General features: G+C 53.4%; 1 protein-coding gene across 1 annotated transcript in view; it reads right to left on the reverse strand.

The window, feature by feature from the left end:
• NEUROG1 (neurogenin 1) overlaps positions 1 to 75 on the reverse strand; it is a 790-nt gene extending 715 nt beyond the window's left edge. The window contains exon 1 of the mRNA XM_044917075.1: positions 32 to 75. Within this exon, the coding sequence (XP_044773010.1) occupies positions 32 to 75 (44 nt within the window). The remainder of the gene's footprint in view (positions 1 to 31) is intronic.
• Positions 76 to 12,071: the final 11,996 nt, after the last annotated feature.

Below are 12,071 nucleotides of genomic sequence, written 5' to 3' on the forward strand. Positions count from 1 at the left end.
GCTGCTGCTGCTGCTGCTGCTGCTGCTGCTAGCGCAGTCCAGGTCCGAGAGGCAGGTCTCCAGAGGGGCTGGCATCGTTGCGTGGCGCAGGACCGACGGGCAGGTAAGAGGGCTCCTGGAGGACGGGAGCCCGCGCTGAGGGCAGGGTCGCCGGGACGCACTTACGTTCCAAACGACCTGGGCCTACCCTGTGGCCGCTGCGGGCGCGAAGGCCTGGAAAGGCGCGGGGGCGCACCTGGAGTTTGGCTGCACCTCCTCGCCTCGTCTGCAGGGGCCACGCTCCCGGCCGGTCTCCCGAGTGATCTCGCCGGCGAACAGATCAGCTCGTGTGAGTACCGAGTGTGGCACACGACCGGCCTCAGGACCCCTTAAGTACCCGCCCCAACAATGGGCGCCCCCCTCCCTTGCCACCTCCGCCCCCGCGGCAGCCCCCGTGAATGGAGCGAGGCGGCAGGTCAGCCCCGTGCGGCGCCCGGGTATTTGCATAATTTATGCTCGCGGGGGGCCGCCCCGGCCCCTCCCCCCTCCCGGAGCGTGCCCGTAATTACCGCGGGCCAATCGGCGGCGTCCCGCGGCCCCGGGAGCCGTCTCCGGGCTAAGCCGGCCGGGGCGTCTCCAGGCGGTGAAGCGGAGGCGGGGGCGCCCGGCGATTAGCGGCCGAGGCACGCTCCTCCGGGGGCGGGCCCGGCGCCCCTCGCTGGGGTGGGATGGGGAGGCGGGGCGCGGGCGGGCAAGTGTGAGCTGCGCAGCAAGTTGCGGAAACCTGCAGCCGGCTGGAAGCCTGGGTTCGCTTCCGTTCTCCCGCTGCTGACGGGCCGCGTGGCTTTGGCCAAGAGATTTGACTTCGCTTTCCCCACCTGTAAAATGGGGCAGAAGTCTCTCCCGTTGAGGATGATGTGAAATGATGTTCGAGGGACACTTGGAAGGGAGCTTTTGTAACGAAGCGCCGGATGAATGGTTGGCAGAGGCAGCGTCCTCAGAACCGAGGGAAGACCCTATTCAAAGACGGAGAGTGGCCCGGTGAGGGTCATAGAGCAGAGGGCAGAGATAAGTTAAGTGCTCCTGCTTCTTCCAGGTTGGTGAAGAAATAGGGGAATATCTCTGCCGACCCTCACCTAGGGGCCAGGGGTGGGAGAGAGTGGAAGAGCAGTTTGGAAAGTAAAGGAACAGATGGTTTTTCAAGTTGAGTGCAATTTTGGCCAAACACCCCTAACACCACTCTAGTCCCCCAGCTTTCCTACCCCAACACTTTCCAATGACTTTTAAAGTAACAAAAGCATGAGACTCCCCTCCCCTCAGAGAGCCCCCTGCCCCCCTTTTACTCTGCCTCTCTTGAGAGAGGGTAGCAAGCACTCCGCGGAGCCGCTGCCCCTCCCCCCCACCATTCCGTTCTCTCCCTTAGCGACATAAACGCACCTGTTATAGCAGAAGGTTTTCACTATGTCTGTCAACAGTGACTTTTCTCTGGTCACCAGTGCTCACTTTGGAGCAGTAGAGCCCAGGCACCCCCAACTTTGTAGGTAGGGGGAAATAGTCACTAAGGAACAGCACCAGATTATGGGGGTGGGGAGGTTAAAAACAAAATGAACAGCTTCCCGTGATATCTGGGTGATGGCCTCAGTTTGGTCCCTGCTGTCCTCAGAGCTGTCTCTGCCTGGGACACTGTCCCCTTTTTACAGGGCTGTTGTCTGGAGGCAGAGCCTGCCTTGGCTTGCTGTCCAGTGCTGGTTTTCCGGCTTCATGTACTCTACCCAGCCCTGCCTTTCCCTCTGCGGTGCCTTACATGTACTCCCAACCTGGAGAGAAGGCTATACATGCTCATTTGGAGGGGTTTAGGTTTGTTACAAGTCACCAAAAGTGGATTTAATCTGGTTAAGCCAGAAAGGGAAATCGTTGGGTGATACTAGGCATTTCAAGGAGCACAAAGGTGCGGGCCTTTGTGTGAGCCTGCTGGAGCTGAGGCATCCTCACTCCGCTTCTCTGCGGCTCCGATGCACTCCCACCAGCCTTTGATTTGACATTGCTGGACCCCTGTATTATATTCCTGAGACTGTGGTACTAAATCACCACCATGAGCTAGGACCTTCAAACAGTAGACATTTGTTCTTTAGGAGGCTGGAAGTCTGAAATCAAGGCTTCAGCAGCGTTGGCTCTTTTTGGAGGCTCTGAGGGAGAGTGTGTTCTGTGCCTCTCCTAGCTTCTGGTGGCTTCTGGTAATCCTCGGCCTTTCTTGACTTGTAGTTGCACCACTTCAGTCTCTGCTGCCTCCTCTGTGTTTCTGTGTCTTCTGTTGCTTATAAGGACCTTTGTCATTGGATTTAGGGCCCACCCTAGTCCAGGATGATTTTGTCTTGAAATCCTTCCCTTAATGCCAGCTGCAAAGAACCTTGTTGCAAATAAGTTCACATTCTGAGTTTCTGGGTGGATATATCTTTTGGGGAGCCACTATTCAACCTACTACAGCGTCTTTTCTAAATTCCTGAAAGAAAATCTGTCTCTTCAGGGGAACAGGGTCACTGGAGTGGCCATTTGTCATTTCTTGGCTGCCTTGCACCTGAAGGGCCTTCCTGTGAAGGAATTTGAATGCATGAGCACCTCCCTCTCTGTTCCTGGCAATTGGGGTATGGCCATGTGGCTTAAATGGGGTCAATTGCATGCCCCACTTGGAACTTAGGCTCTGAGCTGGTGACAGGTCAGAGTATACATGTGTTGTGGCAACAACCTGGATGGGCCAGTGGCCAGTGGTGGAAGGTGTGGCCAGGAGCCAGTGGGTATCCTGCCCTAGCTCTTTCATGGGCCTGCCTTCAGCTGTGGTTCTGCTGCCCATCCCCCAAGCCCTCTATATTCCAAGCCTGGTTCTCTATCTTCTCATTGACTGTGCAAGAAACCCCACAGGACTTTTCTTAGCAGGGTTCTTTTGCTTGAGTTGGCTAGGTTTGATATCTGAGGTTTGCTAAATAAAACACCAAGTCAAATGTTCCGTTGCCAAAGCATGGAGACTGAGGCAACCCATATACTGTATTGCTTGCCTATTCTGGACCAAGCACTGTGCCAGCCAGGATGAAAACCTGGCTGATGGGGGTCATGGGCTCTGAGCCTCATTAGCCTAGGGTTCACTGCTGGCAGAACTCTTAGAGATTATCCATCCGTGCACTGCACCTCATATCTAGGAAACTGAGGTGGGAGATGGAGGGGTCTTTTCTCCAGGTTACCCCAGGGATCGCTGGTGGTCAAACTAGGGCCAGAGTCGGGAGTCCTTTCAGCCCCCATTCCAGGTTTTTCCATCACTGTTGATAAGTACACAGTGAGTGCTTCTTGCATGCTGCCCTGTGCCAGATGCTCTGTGTAGAGTCAGGCAGACCTGTAGTCATGGAGCGGGGGAGACGTGGCCAGGGGAGATGTGGCCAACAGGGGAGACCTGGCCACAGAAGGGCCACCTGCCACTGGCTATGAGAAGTACTGAGGGCCCACTTAGGGAACAGACCTGAAGAGCATTGTGTACCTCCCAAGGGAAGTGGGGTGGTCAGGGAAGGCTTCCTGGCAGAGGGGGTCTTGAGAAGGCATTGAAGGATGGATGGGATATGAACAGACAATTTAGATAGAAGTGGGGGAGGTATGAGGATGACTGTGGCAACAATGTAGGGGCCAGTCTGGATGGGGCTTCTATGGGGTCCCAGTGGGAAGAGGGTAGGAGACAGTTGTGATGGGCCTCAAATAGCCATGGCAGTCTTTCTTCTTCCTCTTTGTCTCCTTTTCCTGTTGCTTTCTCTGAGCAGAGCTATCACAGTGGTTCCAGTGGTTCACTGCACAAGAGCATCCAGTGCAAGTGGGGACTAAATTCTAACCTCTCTACCACATGCCGAGCCATGCACCGTGATGTGGGATGGCATCTTCCCAGAGAGGTGTGGTTTTCAAATGTGCCCAAAGGCACTTTATGAGCTAACAGTGGCTCTGTGCTCTCTCCCGAGTGAGCCCCACTCCTCTGCCCGAGCCTTAGTGACCTGACTGGGCAGGCATCTGAGCCTTGCCCAGCCTGCCCCTGGCTCTTGGGCAGTGCATGGGTCAGCTCCTCGATGGACATTAGTGTCTGCCCACTTTGCTTTTCATAAGTGCATCTGAGGCTTGGCGGGCGATGGCGGGGGGGGGGGTGTCTCCAGCAGGTGACCCACTGAGGATGGAGCTAAGCCCTGGGAGAATGAGAATAAGATGTTAGCTTAGGCTCCCATGTGTTCCCTTTGAGGCTCAGAGCTCTCCCTTCCAAAGAAGAAGTCTGAGAAGTTTCTCTCGCCCGCCCAAATCCCTTGGAGGCTAGTACAGAGCACATCTGTGGAAGCCCTCATTCCCAGAGCACACTAGGATGCAATCAATCCAGTCACAGCAGACGCTGAGGTGGCGAGGGCTGCACCAGGTCTTCTGGCTGCCTGATGTGTGAACCATCCAGCTGTCAGTCGGCTGGCAGCAGAGGTAGGTGGGTGGGGCAGATGTTCCAAGGGACTGGATGAAACCAGAGTTTCTCACACTGTGGTCACCTGGGGCGGTAGGGATGATGGGGGACCCTATCCCAGATGCCCTCATCAGAATCTGGAAATATGGACCACATGCTGTAGTGGCGATTGATACTTAGAGCCCCTGTTTGGTCCTCATATTGGAATAAATGCCTTGCTTTAGTATCCGCCCTCCTATCCTGTGCTTACCTAAGCCTGTGAGGCAGATCAGACATGCTTCTATGACCGCTCAGAGGTGCTCCAAGTGATGCCAAGACTGGGGCTTCTGTGGTGTTGCTTGCCTGGGTGACAACTGGGGAGCGTGAGGGGAGGGGAGGATCCCTGGAAGGGGTGCAGGGGCTGAAAAAGGCATGCCTCTTCCAGGCAGCTCGGGAGGTCTGACTCATTCAAGACCACTGTGGAACCAACAGGAAGGTGATTCCAGTCCCTTACTGAGAGGACCTTTGCAATGTCAACACCTGGTGAAGGAACCGGCATTTTGGAGAGATGGGAGGAGAAGCTCTCAGGGTTGAGCAAGGCGTTTAATGTTTCCAGGGCCTTCTGAGATTCTCGGTGTTTTTGTTTTTGTTTTTTTAAGGAAAGAAAGGCCAAAATAGGAGAAAATAGTGGCAAATTGTAAATGTTTACCTGCAGTAAATGAATGTGGTTGGCATATACAAATGCAAAGCTGTCTGTGCCGCTCATAAGATAATTTCAGAACTTTTAAAACATTTTATTTTTTAAGAAATCTCTACACCCACCATGGGGCTGAAACTCACAACCCTGAGATCAAGAGTTCCATGCTCCAGTGACTTAGCCAGCCAGGCACCCCAGACACTTTCTAAAAGACCATCAAATCCTCTTGTGTATAGGCATGGAAATGCAGGGATGGAAGCAGATTTAAATTTGTGGGTGCATATCTTCTTCCTCTGGCCTTGTCAGTGACTCAGGGACCATGCGTGTGACTTCATTTGGAGTTGGTACCCATAGCCTTTGAGCCCTTTTGTGGACATGAAGCTGAGCCAGATGGCTTCCTCGCCATCCTCCCTTTTGATGATCAGAAACATGTAAGCCTGAGGTTGAACAAACTAGCTTTTAGAGATGTTCCTGTGGGAATGAGGCTGAGGGGGTTAGGGTCCTGCAATTCCACGTGCTGGCATGATAATCTGGATGTGTTGGGTGGGCCAGGGCCGGGGGTGGGGGGTGGTGGGGAGGAAGGACATCATCACATTTCATACTTTTCTCCCAAACTGTTTTAGCTGAGATTTAACATTCCCCATCCACACCAATTTTTACACAGAATATTAATTTCAAGAGTGCTGTGGCATCTACATGTAGATCTGGATTCTGTTACAGGCAATGTTCTTTTGTTTTTACAGTATACGTGAACTCTCAGATGCCATTTAGGTTAAGGGAGGTGAAGGGTTTTGGCGCCTTACCCAGCCACTCAACCATCCAGGTCTTGGGCACAGGGCAGTGCAGTGCACTGAGTTTTTAAGGCATGTTTTTTGGCACAAAGCAAAGCTGTACGAGGGCCACCCTTTCCACACTGTTCTGACTACCATCATCGTGTTCTTTCTGGAGCTACCTGTGGGGAGGGATGGCATTGGTTTGGTGGGTGGCATTTTAGAAAGAAAACATTATAATCTTTTTTTTTTTTAGAAAAAAGGAAGAAAAAGGTGCAGTTACTCCAAAGGAAGTGATGAAGGAGGATGTTGGACCGAGAGGCACACAGTATTCCTTTCAGTCTGTTAAATACACCCGCAGATATGCGTTTCCATCTAAGAGAAGCAGGATAGGGTTGGGGAGTGGAAAGGAGAAACAATTCCCTGTTTTCTTTACTGATGACCCATGACAGTTGTGGAAGAGGGGGGGTAAAAGGGAGGGGGGAGACCAGGCAGGAGAGGGGAAACAGAGGGGTCTTTCAGTGACAGAGCAAGGAAAATGGCAAATTATCCATGGTTTCCAGAAATCCGTGGAGGCCCCCTCGGCCCCTGCCCTGCTAAATACAGTGCTGGCTGTATGCATTTCCCACCTCAGAGAGGTCTGCTTGAATATTCTGTGGCATTGTATACTGATGTGTTTGGTTGTGTACAATCTGCCTACTTGTGGGATGAATGTTGGCCTCCAGGGGAAGTCCTGGTGCAAATCAACTTTATTCTAGTGCTGTGTAAGAAATGTCTTCCAAAAACACATTGGTCAGTTCTGCAGCCAAATAAATTCTTTCCACAAGAAAATTTCAAATTTGATTGGAGTTCTCCAGCCTAGTGGCGGGGACAATGTGTGCTTGGGCTCACCCAAGTTTTGAAGTGCGTTTGTGGTTTGGGCCAGTCTTGGGTAAAACAATGTCCTTTTTGTGCCCAAAGTACAGTGAGCGGGGGGATGTGAAGGGGGTGTGCACACTTGTGCAGGGAGGGCTCACGGGGTGCAGACCCTGAAATGAAGAGGGAACAGGCAGAAGGTGCTCATCCCCCACCCCTCTCAGCAGTGAGGCCTGGAGTCATATTCACATCAGCTGCTTGAGGCTAGAATCAATCCAGAACCTCCTTCAAAGCCTCTGAGTTTTGGCTTCGTAGATTTCTTAAAATCTTCTGGGCTCAGATTTAGAAACAAAACAAAACAGAGACCCCCGCTGTTGCTGTCACTAGATTCATCTCCCCAAATCCAGGCCACACCTGCCATGGGATATTGCTAAAGCCAGAGTTCATTTTTGTCTGTTTCATGTGTTTGAGTCCTTAAGAACATCATCAGTGGAGATTAAAAACAGCCCCCTTCCCTCCAAGATGCTTGTGGGTCAAGTGTGGGAAAACTGTGCCAGGGTGTTTTCTCCTTTGTGTACAAAAGAAGCCACAGTGAAATTTATCCTAATGGAATTTGACTATCGTTTTATGGAGAGAATTCTGAAAGAGAGAATAGAGAAATAGCTGAAGTGCTTTTCTTTTGCTTTTCTCTTCCTTAACGCTGCAGCTACATAAATTCATGTTGGGTTGGAACACAAATGCATTTTGTTTGTAGTAATTAAAATGTTTTAATGAGACAACCATAAAATCCACCATTAATTATTTTATTTCAAACACTTCTGCCTTCTTTTGAACCAGGTCTATTTAGAAATAGTTTAGAGAGTAGCCTGCAGTTTTATTCTTTCCTCTGCATTATACACAGGAGTGGAGAAGTCATTTATAAATAATTACACAATGTTTTGGGTCTTTGGGCTTGTATAATATATCAAAGCGATTAGTACACTTATTGTTCCATTGTAAAAGCTTTTTTTTTTTCTCCTTTCAGTTTCACTTGCCTTGTCTTCTAGCTAAACCTTTTTCTGGAAATCTTTTGTCTTCTTCATTCTTTTTGCTTGTTACAGTCCGGGAGCATTCTTCTTATTCAAACACTCGCAGCAGGGGCAAAGAAAGCGACTTCGGCCGCATCTTAAGTTTTACCGTAACTTTCTGGCATTTTCTTTTCTTCCAGTTTTCCCAGACTACCTAGGGGCAATGAAGAATTATAACATACATGAATTATTGGTACTCCCCTTGCGTTAAAGGGGGAAGAAAGTGCCTCATTTTCTATGCCCCCCCCTCCCTCCCCCGGGACCGAGCGAGCTGGCGGCCGCGAAACAATGTATTTATCACTTTGCACGTCTTTGGGCCGCCGGCCGCTCCCGCGCGCCCCCTCCCTCGCCGCCGCCGCTCCTTTCACGGAGCCACCAATACAGGCTCCCGGGCCGGTTAAAGGGGGTCTTGCCCGAGCCGCGCGGCCGAGGAGGGCGAGAGGGCCAGGGCCAGAGCGCGGCGGGGCGGGCCGCGTGCGGGGATTAGGGCCGCACGAGAGGAGACTGCGCCGCGGCCTCCAGCCACGTGAGGAGGGACTGGGCTTCAAAGGTGCCCCCCCAACTAATCCTTGTTATCCCGCGGGCCCGCCGCGGCGCGCCGGGCCCGGGCCTGCTGCTCGAGGGGCTGGCTCCCCCGCCCGCGCCCGGTGGGGCAGCCCGGGGCCAGCCTGCGGGACAGCGGGACGGCGGGACCGGGACCCCCGAGCCCCGCAGGCCAGGGTGCCGTTGGGGGAGCTCGGGCACCGGGTGGCCGCGCGCGTGGGGGCGCTTCCCGGAGAAGAAGAAGTTCGGGGGCGGAACACCCACGGGAGCGGGCCCACCGCCGCCCACCGCCGGGGGGCGTGTCCGAGGCCGGCGCGCGCCCTGCCCCGCGGCCCCCGCCCCCGCCGCCCGAGCGAGCGCCCCGCGCAATCTGTCAGGCCCTCGGCCGGTTTCCATATGAAGGGCGCGCCGGGCGCCTTGGGAGCGCTGAATGGCCGCTCGCGGTCGGGCGGGCGCGCACGCCCCGCGGCCCGGGCTGGATTTGACCGCATTTGCATAGCAGGTGCTGATGCTTGTCCATTCTTACTTAAAGAAGTTTTAATATGGGATAAATTACCAGGAATTAGGAGCAGGCGTGGGTGGGAATAAAGGAACCGTGTCGCCCGTCTTCTTACCGCCGCCTGGCGCGGGGCAGGAGAGAAATACTAAGTGAGATTCGACTTGAGAAGTCGTCTCCTTAACAAGCTACAGCCTACATCCCCCCCCGCCCCCCCGCCACCTCCCAAAGAGCCAAGAGAAAACAGGAGGCAACTTTAAGCAATTTGATTTTTAGAATCTCTTCTGCAGCCAGTAAAGCAGTAATCCCAGGGATAGTAATACGATTAGCGATCGAAGATCTTTGAGTCAGAAAGTCGGCTTGAGTTTAAAATGTTAATCCTGACCCTAATCCGCCCTGTTGGCGGAGTGGAGTGCTGTGCCACAGAGTTTGTTTTCTTCCTCTACTCTTAAAGGACCATTAGGTGAGGCCCATGTTGGCCCATTTCTTGATGACAGGGAGGGCACGCTGGTTTGTCCAAGGGGACAGCCCCCCTTTCTCTGGGCAGGGGTGCTGGGCTTCCCCTTCCCTCTGGGAACCAGGCCCATGTGGCTGTGCTGGCTCCCAGGGTTCATTCCATCTGTTTGGAATCTTGCAAAGGCTTGGAGCAAAGAGGATTTTCAAAAAGATGGGATTTTGAAGGAATAGGGTTGGGACAGCTCATCCACCCAGCTGTCTCCCAGCCTTCTTTAAGCCAGAACCCAGGGTGTCTTCTTCAAATGGATGGCTGGTTTTCAGGTTTTTAGGTTCCTGGGGACCGGAGAAGGGGAGTGGCCTGCCAGATTGTGGGTCTGCTTATCATATTTGTGGGAGAAATGCCTGGAGTCTGGGACCCTTGTGGGGTCTCCACATACTTGGGGGACTGAGTAGGGGCCGTGGGGAAGAAAGGGTAGACCCAGCATGAGCACTGCTACCCCAGTGCTCTCCACACCAAGATTCTGCCAGACATGCTCTCATAGGTCTGGGACAGCAGGCTGCCTTCTATGTGAGGGATAAATGTCAAGTGGTTCTTCTCTCCTTTGCCTTCTTGCTAAGGTGCTTTTCTCCTTCCCTCTCAGGCCTACACCCTGCTTTTCAGAGTTCAGGCCCCTCTGATCTCTAGCAGTTTCTCTGTCCTGGCACAGACTGATCTCACTTTGGGGCAGGATTGCACCTGTGATCTTTCGGGCAGGCCTCTGGCTTGCTCCAAGTGCTTCCCAACATGCCTGCTTTTCCTGGAAGGCAGTGTGAGATGCCCAAATGGACCATATGGTTTGGAGTGAGAGCCTTGGAGCCCACAGACAATGGGGGAAGTGAGAGGCCCAGGTCAGTGGCAGAGCTCACGCGGCTGCAAACCTCTCTTTCAGCCTAATGAAGCTGTTGTCTGGGGGTAATGATGCAAATGCCCCGGCCCTTTCTCGCCACGATAGTCTAGAACGTGATTTGTCATACAATCTGAATCTTTGGGAGGCCTTTAGACGGAACCTCCCCCAAAGATGGAGATGAGCCATATGTGCACTTTGCATCTGAAGTGGGGGTGGGGGCAGTGGGAGGGAAGACACAGCCCACTCCGACTTCTCAGAAGGACTGCCTTCTGACAGCCAGGAGGACTCGGTCCCCAAGAGCCCAGTGCCTCCTGACCCCAGGGGGCTTATGACTGGGTGCGGTGCCCTAGTATCTAATGACAGATTGGCAGCGTGTGTTGGAAAAAAGATGCAGAGGACCTGGATATTCCAAGTAGGGCGGTCACTGTGTCTCTCATTCCTTTTTTCTGTGCTGTGTGATGAGGACAGGGAAGGGGCCATTCTGGATGAAATGCTCACGTAATAATGCCTAGATTTTGCTGTGCTGAGTGCCCCAGCTGATGTTAATTGTAGCCAGGGTGGACGCTTCAGTATTTCTGAAGTAGAAATAGTAAAAGAGAAGCAGGCACCAGGCGATAAGCATCAAGAGCCTGGGGCAGGTGGGGAAGACACAAACCAGAGTGAGAAAGATAAGCAGGAAAAGTGTGAAAATCAGTTCCCGCTGTGTGTGTGTGTGTGTGTGCTGAAGGAGAAGGTAGTGATTGCTCTTCGCAGGAAGGGAGGCAGCTTCACTTTGCACCTGCAGCTCAGGCCTTGTGGGTGCCCACAAAGTCTGGGCACCGAAATATACTACTCATTATCAATCTAAGTAAAGCAGACTGCCCTGGAATGCATTGATCTAATGGCCCTTGTTTACTGGATGCAATAGAGAAGCACCACTAGGCCCAATATGACCCTAGTAATAGCAATAACAATGTGGGGGTGGGGCGAGAGAAGGGTCTGTGGGGTGGAGTCTGCCCTAGAAAGGGAGCAGGAGAAGCAAAGATGACGTGGTCACATCTGCCTATAGGTGAGGCCTTTCTTTTCTGCCATACCCTCTTTGTGACCTCAGGCAAAGTGCCCGGCCTCGCATACCTGGTGCTCAAAGGGTATTTGCGGAGAGAAGGGTTTTGTGTGTGGGCACTGCGCGTTCATACATGTGTGTCTGCCTGTGTGTGGTTGACATGCATGTACACGTGTGTGCCCACACCCGGCCCTCGCTCACCTGTAGAGCAGGGAGTTAGTTGGGTTGCATCTCTTCTCTGGGATCACCCCACCTCTGTAACCTGAGAGTTGGCTCACAAGTTGGCACCGCAGCCCCACGCTCTGCTGGGTGCTCAGCGCCTGGCTGCCAGAGGCTTGCTGGGTGGAAATCTGTTCGCTCATTCCGTGGTGGTGTAACTTTAGGAGTTAGAATGGGATGGGGTGGGAAACGGAGGACCATAATCCGAGGAGAGGTCCCTAATTACCCCTGCTGGCTGTGGGGGTCAGGCAAGGGCAAATCGAAACCCTGGTCACGCCTTTACCGCCAATCATACCCATGGCCACAGGTAAGTCGTAGCCAAGCTCTGCCAAAGCCCAGGCCACATGATACTCTTTCTGCTCCCACAGATGTCCCCAGCCTCCTCTCTGGACACCGAAGGAGAGAGGAGAGGGGAGCTACTGTGGTGACAACACCAGCTCTCAAAGCCCTGGCCACAAGCTGCTCACCGCAACACCTGGACACCTGTTACCACCGAGGGGTGTATCCCAGAGTGGGGGCTGGGAGGTGGCTCTCCTGGAGTCTGGGATGCGGTGGGGGTGGGATGCTGGGAAGCCAGCCGGACTAGACTTTCTGCTCATTTGCGGGCTCTGCAGAA

This window comes from Neomonachus schauinslandi, chromosome 7 (assembly GCF_002201575.2).
Source record: "Neomonachus schauinslandi chromosome 7, ASM220157v2, whole genome shotgun sequence".
Lineage (NCBI taxonomy): Eukaryota > Metazoa > Chordata > Mammalia > Carnivora > Phocidae > Neomonachus > Neomonachus schauinslandi.